At 35.7% G+C, this 21,139-nt stretch overlaps 1 protein-coding gene across 2 annotated transcripts in view; it reads left to right on the top strand.

Annotated features, from left to right (window-relative positions):
* Window positions 1-21,139, top strand: part of LARS2 (leucyl-tRNA synthetase 2, mitochondrial) — a 94,029-nt gene that overhangs the window by 33,033 nt on the left and 39,857 nt on the right. For both annotated transcript variants that reach the window (XM_086614405.1, XM_086614406.1), the window contains 5 exons: window positions 10,714-10,821; window positions 12,338-12,497; window positions 15,756-15,860; window positions 19,222-19,337; window positions 20,306-20,589. In XM_086614405.1, coding sequence (XP_086470531.1) covers window positions 10,714-10,821; window positions 12,338-12,497; window positions 15,756-15,860; window positions 19,222-19,337; window positions 20,306-20,589 — 773 coding nt within the window. The remainder of the gene's footprint in view (window positions 1-10,713; window positions 10,822-12,337; window positions 12,498-15,755; window positions 15,861-19,221; window positions 19,338-20,305; window positions 20,590-21,139) is intronic.

Here is a 21,139-nt window from a genome sequence, read left to right as displayed (position 1 = left end):
ATGGACAAATTTAAAAAAATACTTTCAAGTTATTTGAATATCCTTTTTTATTATGAGCTCAGATTTTGATTGTGATGGGACAGTATAGCTTCCAAACCTAGGAATTCTTCAGCAAATTTTTGACTTTATGCTCTCTGAGATGAAAATATCAACTTCCTGTTTTGTCTGGGTGAAGTTTTTATTCCATCCAAGTGTTCTCTGTATTGAGACTTCAAGTACAGATTGAGAAAGTTATTTTTGAGAAAATATTAAAAATTCATCTTTGACCCTTTTCCTATGCCTCAGATTCAAGAGGCAAACTTCCACGATCAACCAGGGAAAAGAAATCCAGATCTTGCTCTAGGTCCATTCACAATAAAGAGGCAAAACCTTAGATATCCTTCCTGATGCTTTGATTCCTCACACAGAGAGAGGGTACTTGAGATGCATGTTTTCTGATTGTGCTGTCTGTTCTGGCAGTGAGGAGGGAACATGTGCTATAGCTGAAGGAAAAATGGAGCATGTCTGCACAATCACAAAACGATCACAACATTCTGAGCTTTTTTCTTGGTGCTCTTGTCACCAGATTTCATTATCACCTTTGTGATATTTCAGGGTCTTCCCCAGCTCACTGTTTCTCTCAATTTGAGCTGGAGCTTCACTAGAGTTTCTACCTTTTGTCTATTGTCTATATAGACATTGTAGGAAATAATGACTGGTATTTCTGGGCTATAGCCGTGCTTTCACCAAATTGCTGTTTACTTATCTCCCTCTAAGAGGAGTGAATCAACCTTGAATTTTTACTGATAAGGAGTAAAAGACAAGACTGAGGAGCTTTTCAGTAACCTCAGACACCGTTGGTTTACAGGATTATTACTTCTTACTCAATATCCACCCTCCTCTGGGGATGAGGATTTACCTTTTTTCTTTGGTCTCTGACCTAAGAAATGTCATTACAGGAAAAGCATCAGCTCTTGGGATGATCACATCTCCCACATGTCATTCTCCAGTAAGCAGGCTCAGCTGATGACAAGAAGGAACTTCTGCCTCCAGAGCACCCCCTATTCTTCTCCCTAAAGATGTCACCTCAGGAGACTACCATATCCCCTACCTGCATGAAGGACAAAGGTGCAAACAAACTCTTGTTCTTAACATATTAGTGGCATCGTGAATGATAGCTGCTTCTACTTTCTTTTGGGGATGAACATTTATATCAACCTCTACAAACCCTTTAAGCATTACTGCAGAGGACAGCTGAGTACTCTACAGATCTCTGTAAAGATTTCCCGAAATTTTATTCTGTGTATGACTGATACTCTGAAGAGTCTGTGCTAGCTGATACAGTCAGGTCCATGAATGATGCCATTATTGCTCCCAGCTCAAGTGCTTTGGCAAGCATTGCCTTCATGTGCTCCCACTTCTTGTACAGTGACAGATGCTACCAAGTATCAGCAGGTGGTTTGGATTTTCCTTTTTACTCACCCTACACTGACTCCCATTTTCGTTGCTGTGGTTCTGGCACATTCTGAACAGTCTCACTCTGCTTCTTTTGGCAAGAGCATTAAACATTTGGTTGTAGAGGGGGGAAAAAATACTTTTTTTCCCCAAAACTTTCAAATAAGAATAGCAGATTACCAGGCTCTGCTATTCTAAGTCCAATATCTGATATTAGATGGATTTCATGCTTTAGAAGATTAAGATAAATAAAATCCATTTTTTGGTACTTATTTTTTTCTTTCAAGTTGCAAGAGGCTAGATAACATCACATGTTGTGTCTTACTTTCTGAAGAAGACTGTTTTGGCCATGCAGCTCTGAGTGACTCATGAACTGCAAGCTGCAATTGAAGGTTGTCCATCGGAGAGAGACTGTCTCTGAACTAACACTGGACAAGTGCTTCAGTCTCTTAGAGACTGTGCCCACACTGACATAACCAGGAAGCTTCATAATGGCGTTTTGACAGAAGCTAAATCACAGATCTTAAACGCTACAACTTTGGCTCCTCTTTCTGAATATCTTGTCTAATTATCCTCAAAACTCAACTTTGCACACATTTCTTCATTTTTTTCAGTAGTCATCCCAGTACTTTTCAAGGAGTTGTAAGAGACATAAGTCCTCCATCTAAATCTGTTTCTTTTGTATACTTCTTCTTTGGATTCAAGCTGTTGACAGTTGATCTGAATCCGTATCATCCTAAATAGCATAATGTTGAACACCATGGTTACAGCAATCACTCTTCCTAGCCTATTCCTCAAGCCTTCTTCCCTATCTCTTTTGAAAAGCTCTTACCAGGAGACTGGGCTTTACTGAGAGACATTAATTTACCTTTATCATTTATAGAGCCTTTCATCTTGGAGCAGAGGGCCCAGATTTTACAGATTTAGTCCTAATAGATGTCTTCTTTAAGAAGCTGAAGATCTTTAATCACTAATATGATTTTACAATGATAACAGTATTGCGATAATATCGTCACTTCAGCAGGAGGGATTATTTCATGTCTCTTGATCTTGAATATGCTGATTTCCATCAAGATATTTTCCTGGCTCACATCATGGACCAGAACCACTGCCAGTACAATTTCCTTTTCTTGAAAGTCTTTGCTATTCAGAGACTTCAGATATTTGTCATTCTAATGATAAATAAGTACAACAATTAGGTTTTTTTTTTATCCTTACCTGACAGTTTGTCAACAAACATACCTCTAGAACAATACCAGGTTCTTTATGGATCTCACTTCTCTTTTACTTCAGTTGTTTAGGGCTCGCCAAGTGTATAGTACCTTCTCTGCAGTTATTCTCAGGCACCTGAAGTTTCGGAATGCTACAGTAGTAGAGAGGATTTTTATCCAAGCAGATCTTAGATGGTGAAGGTTACTTATGGTACTTCCTATGCCAGACTCCTGTAAATAAGAAATCTGAAAGGACATCATGAAGATTATCTTTAATGGAACTGGGGATTTCAAATCCATGGTCAACTTTTTTTGTGTTAAAACAAAAAACAACAGAAGTTCACCCACCCTATCTGGCCCTGAGATCTTTACTCCCTATTTCTGAGTCAATTGCCTGTTGAACATCTTTTGTCCAGTTCTGCTTCTTTTAAAGGTGTCCAGAAGGTTAAGGCAAGATGGTGCCAGATGAGTGTGGTCAAAATTATTCTGATCCGAAGACCTGCATTTTCTGGCAGTATAGAGTAACTATTAGGTCTTTGAGCCATACTGCCAGAATTCATATCAGAACTCACCTAGCCCTCTATTTCCTGTATCTCACAGCTTGGACAAGTTTGTGGGAACAGAGAAGATTTATTCCTTCTTTTTACTAGGTTTGGGAAAAGATAGAGAACTAGGTGGATCAGGCTTTTAGTGAGTTGTGTGACTAAATTTCCGTTATTCAGAAGTTTCACTGCTTTTTATTTTGAAGTTAAAAAATGGGAGGCATTAAGAGATCATCTAATAGTAATTTAATCCTTGCACCTTTTGGGGAAGATTTGAATTTTTTTCCCACTTCAACTATTTTTATACTTAGAGGGTTGGTATTCTTAAAGTGTGTTCTGCTTCTCCCGCTTATCTTTCTCCAGCGAGGCCTTAATCTGGTTTTGGTATCTCATGGAGAAAGATATTTGATTCTGGTCACCTTTTGCTTGCACCTTCCATGGTGACTATTGTTTCTTCTGAAAAGTTTACAGAAATTCAAGACCAAATGGCAGACAGCTCCACTTTCCTGGCCTGTTTTCTGCAACAAGGCTCTATGCAGATCTATTCCCTGTTCCTTCCTGAAGTTATCCCTGAGTTTTCTTTAAGTTGATGTAGTGGGAAATCATGTTGAAAAAAAGCTTTATTTCTGGTAAGTAACTCCTTTCCTGTGTGGCTTAGAGGAAAATGTAAGTTATTTCTTAACTATGCTTCATAGATAACGTTCCATTCAAAATACATATAATCAATCTGCTATCCCTTAATTCTTCATGCAAATTACTAGCTAGCAATAATGGCTGAATATTTATGCATACAACTTATTTTCTACTTGGAGCATCCACAAATTATTTTGTTGTAACTATTCAACCTATTTATACTGCATGTTGATGATCTTTCTAATCATCTATGCTCTTCTCTTTTACTTATTTATCATTTTATGTTTTCTCCTGTATCTCACAACCTTAATAAAAATAAATTCTAGTAAGGATGATCTTCATCTGCTATGCTTAAATTACTAGTCAAATAGCAACAAGGAGTTACACTGTCAGTAATGGACTGTGAAATCATTTTATGTGTTACAGGAGTGAGTGTTTCATTCCTACACACACTGTTCTTTAGATTTCTGCTGTGTCCAGAGGAATCATCTGTGGGTTTGCTTTGATTTCTCGATTGTTACTGCACCAGCTCGTAGTCCTTTCTTGAGATAAAAAATGCAAGCAAAAAAAGCAGTATTTGTTCACATGGAAGTTTACCATTGGCAATGAATTTTTTTCAAAGGGCAAAAATATTGACCATGCTTTAAACACTTAGCAGAAAGCATTTTGTTTACGTAAAGTAATAAAGTAATCATGATCCATTTTTTAAACTGTGAAGTACATGTGAAATGGTATAGCAGCTTTTATGGATTTTTAAAGAACATTTTAAGTGTCATTTTTCTTTTGACAGATTTCTTTGATAAAAGTATAATGCCTTAACTGATGGCATTATTATTCAAATTGTTGTCAGTGCATTAAAGATGTTTAAGCTAAAACATTTAGTTGCTATGGTTACCCAGCTGAATCTGTAGGCAGATTTATTGGAAAAATCTATCTGTAAATGTTAGTATTTTCTGTGCGTACCTTGAAATTGCTATTATGTTTTTTTTGTGCACAGTCAACTGAGTCCTCAAATGAAGATCTATAAGGTTAATCTTTGCATACTCCCTGTTCTTCCTAAATTAATTTTATACAATATTTTTTCGTCTTTTACTTCTCAAAAATTACCCAAATAACCGGAAAATAACCTTTTTTTTTTCAAAAAAAAAAAATAGAAGCAACTTGGAAACTTCAATTTTTGTGTTAAATCATCTCCCATTTTTTGAACAGCAACAAGATAGTATATGTATGTTTAATTTAAATACTGGCAAAAGTGACAGACCCTACAAAATTCTGTCACTCTATTTACAGTTGCCATACAGATAAGTAGTACTCCCTATTTTTTATAGTTTATTGGTTTTTTCATACTTATATTTAGAGACAAATCCTTCTCATGTTCTGTGAAGCACGGAAACTTAGAGTTTAACATGGTGTTAACTCTGTGAAGGGAAAACAACAAAAGATCTGTCACTTCTCCAGCTTTTCTCTGGGTTTGCGCTGCGTCTGACAAGCACCTTTGTCTGGTCTGGATAGAACTGGAATTGTTTTACCTAATTGTGTTTTTAATTTTCTATTTTATTTCTGAGATATTAAGCAGAATGGTAATGAAATATAATGAAACTGAAGCACTGCATTTTAGGATGCTAAGTCTTAACTATACTTTAGGTTTCATAGCATGAGGTAATGCCTCCTCATTGAGCAGAACAGAAATTCTGGCTCCTTAGATTTTTGTGCTTTATGTGTGATTTTTTTCACTTCCCACACTTGGGGTCTAGCTCATAGTTGTCTCCTTCCAACAGAATGGGCCTGATAAACCTCGCTTTGAAATTCTTCCTCTTGAGTCAGGCTGAGAGCTCTCTCCTGGACAGGGACCAAGAGCACTGTCTCCATAGCTTGCTTAGCACATCATTAAGAAGAATTACACCTGTTTTGTCAGCTTGGCAAGACAGAAAATTGTTTGTGGATATCCAGACCAGGATGATCTTTTCACCTTAGTTTATTGCTGTAGCATCAAATGAGTGCTGCATTTATGAATTTAAGTTCCTGTTGGTATAAGATTAATCAAAACAGTGAGTGCTCAGTACTACTAAAAATGATAACACGTTTTAAAGAGCTTTTTTATTTATGGAATCAGTTACTCATTTATCCCAAAGACATGCTTCATTATATCGGAAAGGGAATATCTTCTCTTTGGCAATTGCTACAATGAGAACAACTCTGGAGAGCAAATCGGGAGAACGCTGGCTTTACTTTTTACTTTTGAGGCATCATTTCTTTGCCTCAGTTCTACATAGTCAAACCAGAGATGTTTGTTGACAATTATACGATGAAGGGAGGGAAAAACTGATGGTTCAGGCATTTACAAGAAAGAATTTTAAGCACACACAGTATCTGTGTTGTTGCTCCTTTTTAGTGTATGTTTTCAGTGTGCTTCATGCATGGGAAATAAGAGTCAAGAGTGACCTACGACAGTACAAGCAGAAAGTACTGAAGATAAAACAAACAAACAAAACCACAAAACCAAGAAGAGATTAAATACCAGCAGAAGCTGTATTGCATAATCGCAGTTGGAACTATGCAGTGGCAGGCGAAATAAAACAGTGGGCAGCCTAACTTTAATTTCCTGTACTTCAGTTAATATATTAAGTTGTATTAAATGATTTCGTGTAATCTTTAGTTTGTATTTGGTTACTCTTTTGGGACCTTGATCAAATAAAGCGAAGAATTTCATTTTAAATCCAAACAGATCTTTAATATTTCTTTGCCTCTTCCTCAGAAGCAAAGTTTTTTATTTTAATTTTGTTTTAATTTAGTAGAAGACAATTTTATTTTGCTAATTAATCAAATGCTTTTGAAATGAAACCTTTTGCTGACCTTTTATTTTAGGCTTGTTATGTTGCAAATTTGTCAAACTTCATTAAAGTGTCTTCATTTAAAAAGATAAACATTTAGCTTTATAGCTTATATTTGAATTTTTCACTTTATTTCATTTACTGTCATGGAGGAATTGAAATCCTCTCATTAAGTACAAAATTAGTGACAGGCATTGATCATGCTTAAAATTTTAGTTCCTGAATTCAGAGACTGAATTTTTTAGGTGCTCAGCAGAATCTTCCCTCTTTGGACTACAAGCAGGAGAGGCACTTTTGGAGTTGAGATATTCCTGTGAAATTATAAAGCACTTTTGTTCTTGGATTTTATGTACTTTTTTCTGTCTGAAGATTGCTGAACTGAAGTTCTGTTTCTCTGTCAATCTTCAACAGACTAAACGGCTGAATGTGAGATCAGTTTTCCACTTTCAGATGCATTACTTCTAGTTTCAGACTTGATCATTGTTGTGTGTGATGAATTTTCAGCAAACTCATCTCGATTTTGTGACACTGATCATCTGAACTGGTTGACTTTCATTTTCTAGCTGTGCTGGGATTTTCTATGTGTTCTGAAAGAGTAAAGCAGTCCTGTGAAACATTAGGAGTCTTCAACTTCTCCTGCACTTAAGTCAAACTTTCCTAAAAGTGTAAGAGCCTTGAAGTTGTTCTTATCCCTGAATGTAGCTTTGATTTCTTCAGCCTTTTCCTGAGTCTATCTTTAGATCTGAAAGACTGCCAAAATATATTTATGCTTTACCTCCATATGTGTTTAATTAAGATGGGAGTAATTTCTCCTGTAATGAGATGTTTACATTTTAAGTTTTATCATCTCTTCCTGAGCCATGAAAAACGCAAGTAGAAAGACTCTGCTACCTAATGTTTCCAAGTTTCTCACTATTAAGTCATCATCAGAAATTTGAAAGTGGAATTTATTTGATAAGTTTGTCACTCTGCTTACTGGATTATAATGCTGCTTTTCTTTCTCCCTTGCAGAATCCAACATGGGTTTACTTTTGTTTGTTTGCCTTTGTGCTGGGTGTCGTCTTGTTCATTGTCTTTTCTGTGTTATCTGGTTAACAAACTTGTGGCACAGATGGCTAGGAGTTATGTACATGCCCTTAAGGGTCAGAATTTTGGTTTAATGAATCATGTCAGTAATGACGAAACAATAATTGGAGCAGAACTCATGGGGCTATTTTAATGACTCATAAAATGTTTTCGCAAACATGGCAGGGATGTTAAAAAAGAACATGGAAGCAAAATTAATGGAGTAAATATTTAACTTTTCATACATTAGCTTATAATATTCAGGAATTTCTATACTAGTGTGAGTCAGCTTCAATTAAAGAGTTTTATCTACCTAAACAGGCTATGTATAACTTTTTAAAATTAATAATAGTTTTAACATGTATTTATAGATTTATGTTTTTGCAGGGTGTAGTGCAATTGGATTTGAAATAAAAAGGTTTTTTAAAGGGTTTCTCTTAAGCAATTTTTAAAAACCTAATTTGCATGGATGAATTTTGAATGTACAATGCATTAATGTATGTAAGAATTAATGTGCTTTTCTGCTTTCCTGTTAGTATCCTAGGTTAATTTACCATCCAGAAATACTTACCAACATGCTAGCAGTATACATACTGAGTATTTTTTGCCTCTGTAACACTATGTAAAGTGTTTGTTTACATGTTGTTCATTTTCTACTTCACTTGCTATTTGTAGCCTTGACAAGAAACCAAAGTAGTGTGTTGAATGCAAAGAATAGAGTCAGAATTTCATTTTGAAAATGGAAGTTTTTTGGTTGATGCTTTTTTGTCATGCTATATTATTGTTCATGTGCATATTAAGATGTGAAGGGTTTGTGTTTGCGAAATGCAGAATAAGTTTTGTTATCCTGGTTCAGGTGAAGCCAAGTTGACTCTTACTGTTATGCTCTATACTGTAGCTGCATGAAGCAATTGCATTATCAAGAGAAGAATTGGGCTAAGTCAAACTGTAGCCTATAGCTCCTAATAAGGCCAACTAACTAGAGTTAACATCATTATCACACTGGTATTAAGGATCCTGATGTATTAGTCCTGCAGTGAAAAAACATCTAGAAAGTTTTGCTGGCAAGCAATTACAGACTGTACAGTCTCAGTAGAGCACACGCACATTTAGCTGCTTCTACCAGCAAAATGTGATGTAGATTAGGATGGATATCCAAGCAAGAGAGTTTATAAAAATCAGCTAATGAGTCCAGCCAGTTCTGTGTATTGACACAATTTCATTCTTTCTAAAATGCATAAAATTCTTACAAAGAATGTATCCAAGTATTGTCTATATATATCTCTATATCTCTATAGATCTCCAGTTGTTTGTTATTCTTTGGTAGATATATATGTACATGGATTATTCATGGCAGATAAATCTCAGTAGTTTCTGGAACACTAAAATTAATGAGAATAATGAGAATTTGGAATTCTCTGTGTTGTAGTATACTTGCAATTGTTAGCTACAACTGATTAAAGTTACAGTATGATTAAAACCCTTCCAAAACCTTACCATTCTTTTATTTATAAATCATCAGAAAATGAATTTGTTTCGTAAGGATGTAGAAAGCAATAATAATGCCAAGTGGTGGTGTAATAATATTTATGAAGGACATGCACTTTGTTGTGTATTTTGAATGATAGATATACAAGAGCAGTAACTAGAAGGTAATCTTTATAATGTCTTTTATGCATCTTACTCTGAAAATATTTAAGAATGTAGTTAAAGTGCAACAGTTGAAAAAGAATGAGTTGTATGTTTACTAACTATCTAACTACCCATTATTTAATTTGAGCAGCACATAAAAGCTACTGTCCATCCTTGCAGGTTGTTAGCAATTAATGAGATAATAAAGAGCTTGCACATTTGATGTTGGGAGTCACAGCTGAAGGAAAAATTATTCAACGTGTTACCTTATTCTTAGATTTTAACTGTAATTGTTCAGCATATCCACCATCTGTCCGAGTGACTCATGACTCTGGCTGTACTTCTGCCAAAGTAAAGATTTTGGACAGTCATGGAGTATTCATAACACAAATGTGAAGTGTTATGAAGTGAAAAATGAGATGAGCTTAGAGTTATTCATCCCTTTGTACATCTTCTCCTTTACTTTTTATAGCTTTCTTTTAATAAAAACATACTGTTCAAATGGTTTAGGAAAATATTAGTTGACTTCATGCTTCCATGCCACATCAGAAAGTACATATACAGCTATATCTCCTGCTGAATATAATTTTACATAGAAGTTACAGGTTGACTGTTGGACATTATGGCTGATGAGGGAGCCAAAACTTAATTTCTTCTCTGCTGCATAATATATTATGCTATTATATTATTATTATAATATAATTATATTTTTTGAATTTAATATGAACCCTTATTATTATGATTTGGTTTTATGATATTTTTTTTTACAGAATGATATCACCTAAAGATCCCACTCAATTTTACAGCCTGTTGTGCTAGGCAAAATGCCAATATGAAACATGAAAAATAGTTAGGCAACTGCAAACTCTGTTTTGCCATTTTAAGTCAGAGCTTGAAAATTTTAGGACATGTAAATGTCTTTTGTCTGGCTGCCATCTCCAGGCTATTGTCTAGAACAACTAGTCCAAATGCAGGTTTTGTACCTGCAAGCACATCTCTTGGGTCAGTAGTCTTGTTCACTTCATTAAGTCACTTACACTTCCCACAGTTTACACCCATTGGGAGTATTTTCTGTGTTTGTTTTCATCTAAGTGTTTTGGTTTGTGTTTAAGGTTTAGTCCATTCAAAAGGAAGGCCTCTTTTAATAACAGTAGGATCTCTGTTGGAGACATCATACCTCTGGCTTGCGCCGTGTTAATTCTATTCTCAAAAACATGAATTTGGGGCAGCCGCAGTATAAAAAACGTCTCTTCCTGTGTTTTACCGACACCTTATCATTTTGCTGTTAGTTATAATTAAACTCATAATGTTAATTCGTATGCTTACAAAAGCTGAATGTTCTAATTCTTTCTTTTATTTTATCAGGCTATGTTTGATGCTTTGTCTGATCTCCCCGAGTGGTATGGTATAAAAGAAATGCAAGCAAATTGGATAGGTGACTGTGTTGGATGCTCTCTTGACTTCTTGCTGAAGGTAAGTCAGAAACTTCAATACTGCAATCTTGATTGGGCTGACGATAACCTCTGAAATGCAGGATGAGAATGGATATTCAGATCTAAAAAGCTTGAAACCTCCTAAAAGAGATTATTATATGTTCCTGCCCAGACCAGGACAGATCCTGAAGAATACCACTTGTGGGTTGAAGAGACTCCCTGCTGCCCTCCTTAGGAAAGGGTTTGTGTGTTCTATTGCAAAATTGGATGCAAATTGGCTGTGTGTATTTGTGCCAAAATAAGTGCCAGCCGATAACCATTTCTGAGAGCCAGGACGTTTAGGGAAGCAGTACCAAGAACAGTGTCAAGTGACTCTGCAAGTCAGCTGGGATCTAGCTGGGCTTTAGCTCTGCTCTGCACAGCACCTTCTCTGTCAGACCCAAGCTGATCTCAGGAAAGCCAATTTGTTGATGTTTGTCTATTATTTCATTTTCATTATTTAATTATTATATGTAATAAACCAGACATTTAGGTACTGATGGAAGTCTGGATAGAGAGAAAGGAGAGGAAAGAAAGAGAAACCTTAAGAGAATTATAGTTATCTAGAGAAAAATGGTAAAATCTGAAGTCCTTCTGAAGAGGTGTAAAAGGCTTTTTGAATATGATAGTGACAGAAGAGATTTTCAGAGACCCTGATGGAATTTCAGCCCTTGGCCTTCCAAGCTTTATTGTGCTCATTTACCCTAGTATAACATTTTAAAAGTGACTTCTTATTTTAAAATACTGAATTTTTGGGAACCTCAAATTAAGACAGCTTAAACTTTCTTAATACCTCTGAATTGAACACTGCTAGAAGGTGTGTTTTGTATTTAAGTTCATTGTTTTTGAAAATGTGTATCAATACCTGTTGTAGAAAAATCTCCTCTAAGACCCACATACACTTCATAATTAATTGACCTATAAAGTCTGTTGATAGTGCTGGGTGATAATTGTTAAGCAGTCTTTTGAGTTCATTAGTCCCATTTTAGGTCCAATTGTTTTAATATTGTGCCACCTTTTATTATTTTACTCCTGTATGTAAGTTGCAGCATTGACTTCATCAGAGAAGTGTGGTGGAAAGCCTGGTAGCTGAGAAAATCTTAAATTCTTTTTAGATTTCAGGCATAATATCTCATTCCTGTTTCTTGGAAACAGAGCATGCATATTAAAATGGAACAGAATGATTCCGGGTTACTTAACCAGGGATTGGGTCTATCTCAGTAGCACAGTGTAATACTACAGACGATTTTAGAATAAATATTTTTATATATACTTGGATAAACTGAGGCAAGATTGTAAAGCAACTTTCTCAAGGTCTTAAAAGTAAATTTTGTCAAGATTGATTCTGAAAATTCCCTATAGTGGGAATGCATATGGCTTTGATATTCAGAATTGTGTATTTCTACAGGGTGATGTATATTTGTTAGTTGCATAAAAAGGAAGGGGAATCTAAAACCACTGCACTTGCAATGGAGAAGAAAATGAATTAATCAGGGACATATTCTGCTCTTTTTCAGGTGAATGGCAAAGTAACAGAAGAGAAGGTAGCAGCTTACACCTATACGCCTGAAGCCATTTATGGAGCTTCCCATTTATGTATTTTACCGACTCACAGACTGCTGCATGGGAATAGCAGTCTCAAGGAAGTCTTTCAGAGGGAATTCATCCCAGGGAAAGGTGACTTTTTTTCTCCTTCAGCATTCTGTTGTAGAAGAGTAAGAATTTTAGAGAAGGATCTTCAGAGAATTTGTCAAGCTGAGCATGAGCTGTTCCCATTGAGAGGGAAAAGGTCTTTCAATTCTTTCTATATGTCAAACGGTACCACATCAGCCTGTCCTGGCTTCGGATAAAGTAACAGTAGCTATGTTAGAATTCTTCCTTTTATAATGGCTGTGAAACTTCATGGTGTATAAATCAATGAAACAGATTCTCTTTTCCTCATACACCAGAAGTGAATAGTCCATCTCTGACTGTCAGCCCATTGGAAAAATCTCAACATCTATATGGTAATTTGTCATTAGCACAAAGACAGCAGAACCAACTCTTACACTAATGATGATCTCTTCACGTCATAAGGAACATAAAGAGGGCAAGAGATATTAATACATAGCGAAGTGGATCATTGACAGGTAGCAAAACAATACTCTGCTGTGCAGATCCTTAGTTAATACAAGATTCTATTGGAGTAAATTCAGAGTAGCCCTATGGCAGGTCCTGACTTGTCCAGAGGATACAGATAAGAGGTAATTCTTTAACTGGTGTTGATTGGTTTCCTCAAGGCTCCTACCACCAGTTCTGCCTTTATTTAGCATCCCTGGCCTACTATTTTTTTGTTGTTTGGAAAACGTGGAAATGATAAGACTACATACAAAGTATACTGAATATTTTTTGTTTCCACTTCAGACTGGTGTTCAATATTTACCTTTTCATCTCTGGTAAACATGTGGCTTCGTTGTCTATATAACATCCGATGCCTACAGCAATGAAGCAGGAATCTTGTGGGAAATTGTGATGGTTGAACAGAACCTGCTTTATTTTTGAGTGCTTCATTTCTATAACCTCAATAAAGTTTGCTTGCTAGCAGAAAAAAATGGACCCTGAATGTGTTGGGTATGTAGAGCCTTTGTCTCAGAGCTGAGCAAAGCTTGCAGAATTTTTATTAAGGAACAAAGGAAGAAATTTGCAGCTCTTGCACTTCAGCCGAATCAAAGCTCTAACCCCAGAAATGTGCATCCATGTACATGCCTGTATCTTTGTTGGATCTTGTACTTAAAGCCAAACCACACAGGTGCAAAACTTGTTTTTAATAGGACTACAACATATTTTTTTATATTGTTTTTACGAGAAAATACTTGAAAGGCTTTTTTTTGGTGTCTGTTAACAATAAACTTCACCTTTTAGTTGGGCTAAATTAAGAAAATCTCATCCAGAATAATTACAGCCAAAAGACCTTGAAAATGAGGCTTTAAAGTGGACACAGTTCCAGAATCATAACTCTGCTGTTGTTGTGTACTCCTGCTACTCGTAAATACGCTTACATGCATTCTTCAGTTGAAACGGGCTGATGTTTCTTTCTATTTCTTGAGCGTTTCAAAGGCATAGACTAGTATTTTTCAAAGAAGAGAAAATAAAGGAGAAGAATTTCTACATGGACTTTCAGATTTGCATTTCAGCCATGGTACATACAAAGGGCCAACAGTGGCATTTAAGTAACATTAAAATTTCTTATGGCCTTGGATAGACCATATTTTCACATTAACCAAGATTTTGTTTAAAACATTCACTAGTAACATTAAAATTTTACATTTTTTCTTTTCAGCAGAGATAGTCATAGTCTGGTACTTCTTTCTCTTCACTGTGTTCTCATTAAAAAAAATAGAAGGGTATATTTTTTTTTTTCTAGGAGAGGAAAAAAAGATTATATGACAAAGTAACTTAAAGTTCTAATACCTTTACTCTTGGAGTACGGCTCTGTATTTTAGGCTATTATTATTTAAATAGAGATGAGAAACCAGTTTTCAAACATTCTTTTTTTTAGCCTAGCAAAATTTATGTTAATTCAGAATCTGGTAAGTCTTCTAGTTTTGTCAGTGTGAGGTATCTGAGGTAAAGATTTGATCCTTACACTGTTCATTATCTCATTATAATATTATACATACATTCTTTCACATTTGTAACTGTAATATCATCTCTTTATGGCTATTATAGTAATGATGTGAGCAAATGAGCAAAAGAAAGTGTGCTTTCATAAACTGGAGTTATTACTTTGGGTTCCAGCATAAAATCAAAATTATTGTTGGGTGGGAGAGAGAAGTTATTTTTGAAGGCAGACTATCCTACCCGCTCAGCATCCTATTCTTGAGGCTTTTTGCTTAGATGCTTTTAAAGAGTGAAATGATTCTTTTTGTACATATTTTAAACAGAGGAGGAAAGACGTGTGTGGTGGTTTGAATGTGAGAAATTTTACCTAGAACATGGGTGTCTGAGAGACCTGAAATTTGAAAAAGTAATAATCAGAAATAACAAGACGGATGCGGTGTAGTAACCCTCTTCTCTAAAATGCAGTTATTTTATTTCAAGCAGATTTTATGTATAGCAATACAAGACTGAAACTTTCCTCAGCTTAGCTATGAAGATAGGGGAAAGGAAGCTCTTAGCAGTCTGTGTTTTTAATTATTTAATTACTTTAATTATCATCAACTTAAAGCTACTGAAAAAGTTAGAAACAGGTCCAAATTGAGATGTCAGGCTTGAATCCTCAGAACTTGGGAGTATTCAGGTTTGATTTTCTTCTTGTTGAGCCACCAAAGCTACTCATTGTAAATACTTTTCCGTTTATCACCCTTGATTCTTTCCTCTTCTCCCTCCCCTTCCCTATGGACATTAGGTTCCTCATCTCTAATATGAATATGAGTGTTCTGCCTGGAAATCAATTGGTTATTTAGGTTTCTTTTTTTTACACTTAATATTTCTCATGCTTTGTAGTTCTTCTGTAAGAAAGCAAATCATAAGTGTAGTATATAAGCTCCTCTTCAGTCTCATCTGAATAACTGGATTTTTTTGCTTAATTTTTTTAATGTCTTCTAGTACATAATTCAGAGCTTTCTAGAGCTAATTCAAACAAGCCTGCAGCACACAAATAATGCTAAAGGACTCACTAATTTTTTTAATTATAGTCCAAATCTTACTCCTTTTTTATTCACGTGTTTGTTATGTTTTCTAATCATGAAAATTAATCCATCAGACTTACTGAAGATTTTAACACATCTGGACTTTAGAAATGTGTTTAGGCTTTTCATTTTCTTTCTTATTTAAACAAAATTCTAATTTAAATTTTACACATGTTTAAGATAAACTGAGTTTTAATAGTAAGTCATGTTCTTAGCATATATTCTGTCATATTTTACTTACTGTGATCATTACATTTGTTTTCAGACTCGCTTACTTCAGTGACAGCTGTGAATTTGCTTACCAATCAGGAGATTCCTGTAGTCATCTCAGCAAAAAACAATTTTGAGAATTTTCTCGATACTAAAATAGGTATGTGACATTTAATATGTAAGTGAATGTGTTGGAGCACTGGATACTGTTGCAGCAAATCTTTGAACACGGTGGCTCTCTCCTGGAATTTGGAATCCTGTTCTTCATTACTGTTCTTCATTAGTGAAAAAAGAAGGGAGGAGTAACTATGTGGAATGTGTCTGGGGGAGGGATGTACAGGATAATAAATTTTAATGGAAATATAATAAAATTAGTACATTTAATGAGCTAAATTTGAGGATCTGCTTATCTTAAGAGAATTGATTACCTACAGTGCATGTGTATTTGGCTGTCTCTCATCATGCTTAATCAAAACAGGACTGTACCATTGTTTGACATAAACATTTTGCAAACAACCCAAACTTTTAGCTAGTTTTTTGTCTTATGTTTACATAAATTATGTGCATCCATATGGAGAAACGTTTCAGACAGTAAATGTATGAAACTTCCAAGTTTGACTTTTATCTGATAATATGTGTCTTGAGATCAGTAAAATAAATTGGAATAGGTAATAAATCTGTTCAGGTAGTCTTGGGCAGTTATCTTGGACCCTTTATCTCTAAAGAAAGTGTTTCCATAATTTAGACGCCTAATTTAGAATTGAGCATACATAAACGGAGTGGAAGGATATTACTAGAGGGTACTCTGAATCATCTGGAGTGGGCTTCTCTTCTCAAAGTCATCCTATGAAGCACCTTGTCTTCCTCTTTTCCTGCATAGGGAGCCTAGCCCCTCAACTTGGGCAGTGAAGTACATACAGTTAGATGATGTGACTGTCCTAAGGGAAATTGGAAATTGTGCTAACTTTTAAAAATTATGTCCATTTTAATCTGCAGAGTGTATCTTTCTCAGTGACATCCCATCAACCTTTCTGTTGACTGTTGTGTTTTGCTGTGGTTCCATGTCAACTGCAATGAGCAGGCAATGTTCTGTGCCAGTCCTAAGAGAAAATAGTTCTCTTCTTCATCCTTTCCACTACATCCTTATCCCTTCAGTCCCTTTGTTACCTCTCTGTTGTTAATACTTCTTTCCTGCCCTGAAGTTCATTCTGTCTTCTCTACCCCACTGCCAATGTTGACTGTTCCAGCACAACAACTGAACTGAATAAAACCAGCTGACACTGCAAAAATATCTTGGATGACCCTCACAAGGCTGATAGAAATTGTTCAGTTGGGCTCTATACCTTACTTAAAACATGCTTGCATCTTACACTTTAGGAACAAATCTATTTTTGAGAACCAGAACCTCTGCTCATGTAAGAGAAGCCAAATAATTGAGATACCTAATAATATTTTTCATTAAAAGCTTCCAGCTTTCTCACTGGCATGTACCTTGGCCTTATGTCTGTTGGAAACAGCCCAGCTCTCCCTGGGAAGTTCTGGATGCCAGCTGTTGATGTACATTAATAGCATCATCTTTTTGAAAGAATGAAGACCAAAAAGTGGAGCCCACTTCTTTCCCATTTGTAGAACATATTGCGAAGCCACCTGTTGCAGGCTGCAGGGCTGACAAATTAAGATACATACATTATCCTATAACAGGGCCTTGAAATGGCAAAGCCTATGTCTGCTGGAAAGATAAAACAGCGACTCTGTATTTTGCTACTTATGAGGTTATTTGTCACAGTGCAGTTTTACTTGCTTTTCCTTAGTTATCTGCTTCCAAACTTCCATGTATTGACAGAATTAATGTACAGTAGACATTTCATTGCCTGAACAAAGATGATTGTTAAAGTGGTTTTGAATTAAGTAGTTTGTATGTTAATAATTCCAATGTACTCAGCAATATTCTAGAGGTTTTGTTTGCAGTTTTCACCAACCTAATGTTGGTGTTGGCTTGTTGGAATAAGTTTCTTTGCCTTTTAAAGATCATAGAATCATAGAATGGTTTGGGTTGGAAGAGACCTCAAAGATCATCTAGTTCCAACCCCCCTGCCATGGGCAGGGACACCTTCCCCTAGACCAGGTTGCCCAAAGCCTCATCCAACCTGGCCTTGAACACTTCCAGGGATGGGGCATCTACAACTTATCTGGGCAACCTGTTCCAGTGCCTCACCACCCTCAGAGTGAAAAATTTCTTTCTTATATCCAATCTAAATCTACCTTCTTTCTGTTTAAAGCCATTGCCCCTTGTCTTATCACTACATACCCTTGTAAAAAGTCCCTCTCCAGCTTTCCTGTAGTAAGGGAAGTAAGTCCCTCTCCAGCTTTCCCCCTTCAAGTACTGGAAGGCTGCTGTAAGATCCCCCTGGAGCCTTCTCTTCTTCAGGCTGAACAGCCCCAACTCTCTCAGCCTGTGATGACAGCAATTGTGCAAGATTGTTCAAAATACTAAATAAATTATCACTGAAAGGAAAAAAATATCCAGAAAGTTGTATCTCCCTGTGGAAATAAGTCTGTTAGTATTTCGATGTTATTTCAGAATACACATAATAACAAAGTTAAGAAATTTCTTAACTCACCCTGAAAGGTAGTCCTCCAAAGTAGAACAAAGTAGCTTTCAAAATAAATGCAGCAAAATCAGGGGGAAGATGTCATCATCTATCAATATGAGTAAGAAATATTTAATGTGTCATTTTATGGTGCTGGTAAATTGCTATAATAAAAAGAAGTCTGTGTGGCTTAGAAGAGAAACTCATATTCAAGATCTGTGACTGACCCAAATAATAAGATGCAAAGGGCAAGACAGCATCAGGGGCCTTAAATGCTGTGACTTCTATAACTGACTCAACAGCAGTAGGAAGTGCTCTCAGTAGTTATATTCCGAATAGAAAACTGGCGTTATTTGAATTGTTTTCCTGAGATTATAAACAAATCATGTCTTTCATGTTAAAGGGATAGTAATGTTAGAGACTGTTGTGTTGTGGTACATTTTAATAAACTATGAAATTAGAAAGAGATTAAATTCACTATTGAAACAAGAGGAGTATTTAGGCTGTTTGTTTGGATTTGTTTCTCATATTCGCAAGTAAAATTTAAATCTATGTTATTTAAATTTATTATATTTAGATAATATAATTGTATTGAAAAATTTATTATTTATCCAAATTTTATAGCTTTACTTTTAGGCTTTTTCTGAACCATCTAATTTTCAGCCTTTTCTGTGGTGGGACATCAATTAATACTTGGATTGAAGAGAAACTGAGAAAATGTTTGTGATTATTGCTGCTTGCATTTCACTGCTTAAAGAACATAAAAACATTTTTATTGTTCTTAGATTTTTAAGCTCCTTTGGGTAAACATAAGGAATTAGAAAGAGGATGTCATAGAAGTAAATGTTTTATCCTCAAATTGGTGATTTATATCCCTGTTAGTCGATCCCAGAACTAATTTTTTTTTTTTTTACTTCCCCCGTCACCTAGGAATACCTAGCACAAGTGCAGAAGATGCTGCAGTAGCTAAGAATCTGGGCATTTCTTTCACTGAAGTCATGGAAACATTGCCAAATGGTTTGGAGAAAGTCATTAATTCTGGAGAGGTGGGTGTACAAGCATGGAGTTCTTTCCAACTTACAATAACAATGCAAACTAAATCTGTTTTCTCGAGAGTGCCAAATAATTTGTATGTTTAAAGGCTTTTTTTCTTTTTAAGAATCAAGCCAGGCTTATGCTACCAAATTTCTAGGAATAATTTAGTGATGAAATATGTTGGCTCTTCTGTAGCAATAAAATGATTTTTTTTTTCCTTTTGTACAGGAGAAGAAGCTACAGTATTGGTCTGAGTTTTATAATGGAAACTGAATATTTGATCCTATGTTAAAAGTTGATTCTTAGTTCATCATCTCAATACATTTTTAAGCTAAATATTAATATGTTAGTCCTTTTTCTACATAGACATTGAAATGTTGTGTAAGCCTTTCTGGTAATATACCTGAAGTGATATAGAAATCTTACATTTGAATATAAAATATATATGGTGTTGTAGCTCTTGAAAAAAAGCATTTGATAGCAGACACAAAGCTCATGTTCTGTTATGTGACAGGTAGGGTCTAAGTGTTTAAGATGTATCTGAAAGCAATAGAAGAACCTCAAATGAATGCAGGAGAAAGAAAGCTGTTTCACCATCCACATTTCTCAGTCTCTACATTGTGTTGGTGATATTCTGGAAGTTTCAGTGTAACAGTTTATTAAAATATCGACGGTAAATGCAAATATCTGCCAATAAAGGCTGAAGTGGTCTACGGGGGTGTTTCTCAGCCTTATTCTATTGAGGCTATCAAGAACAGTACTCTTTGATTAAGAGAGTTTAAATGAATCAAGTGACTGATATGTGAATAGTCTTTTGGATAGAAGGATATTAAGCAGCAGGAAGGGGAACATTAATATGAGGCTTATAAACTTTGACTCTCAGAAATTGCATTTGTGACTTTTTTGTCTGTTCTTGCATTTTCACCGACAGCAAATACGTATTTTTCTTTCTTCTTCTGCTTTTCTCTTTCTTAATCAGATCACAGGCATGACTCGGCAGGAGGCTTTAAAAGCTATTACCCAGCAGGCAAAAAATAAAGGAATAGGTGGAGACCTAACGAGTGACAAATTAAGAGACTGGTTAATATCTCGACAGCGGTACTGGGGAACACCTATTCCTGTCATTCACTGCCAGACATGTGGCACTGTCCCCGTACCTTATGAAGACTTACCTGTGGTGTTGCCCAGTGTAACCACCTTCACAGGAAAGGGAGCCTCACCTTTAGAAACTGCTCCAGAATGGGTGAACTGTTCCTGTCCGAGGTAAGCCAATGTTGTATTTACCACAGACTGAGAGATAGCGTTGTACCTGCCTGTTTCTTGTGCTCTTTCCGTAAGCATTGACAACCGACAGCTCTACTGTCAGTCTACTGTCTATCTAGGCAGGATACTACTCCAGAATATTTAGTCTGACCCAGCACAGGGTTTTTTTTCTTATATACTCCATAAAACTCCCTTTTTTGCAACATAAACAACCACTGCAACTTCTTCGTAAACAAGCTGAAGCAAAGATCATTGTTTTTAAGTTGGAGGAAAGAAAAAAGGGAAAAGAGAATGATTTTCGCCCTGCCCCGCTCTCTTTTTTTAACAGTAATTCTCACTTAATTTACTACAAGAGTTTTCATTATCTTTCACCAGCAGAGTTCATATAAAGCTTCTAATGATTATTGAATTATTTCCTTTTGTTAAGGAAACTAACATCATGTTCATTTTATTAGCAATAGTCCAACAATAAAGTGTTTCTTCAGCTATGTAACTCTTTATCATGAAGAATCACATTCACTTGCATACTAGAGATGAGAGCATGTAATTA

This window comes from Tauraco erythrolophus, chromosome 7, assembly GCF_009769465.1.
Source record: "Tauraco erythrolophus isolate bTauEry1 chromosome 7, bTauEry1.pri, whole genome shotgun sequence".
Classification (NCBI taxonomy): domain Eukaryota; kingdom Metazoa; phylum Chordata; class Aves; order Musophagiformes; family Musophagidae; genus Tauraco; species Tauraco erythrolophus.
This window is presented reverse-complemented; position numbering and strand designations above follow the sequence as displayed.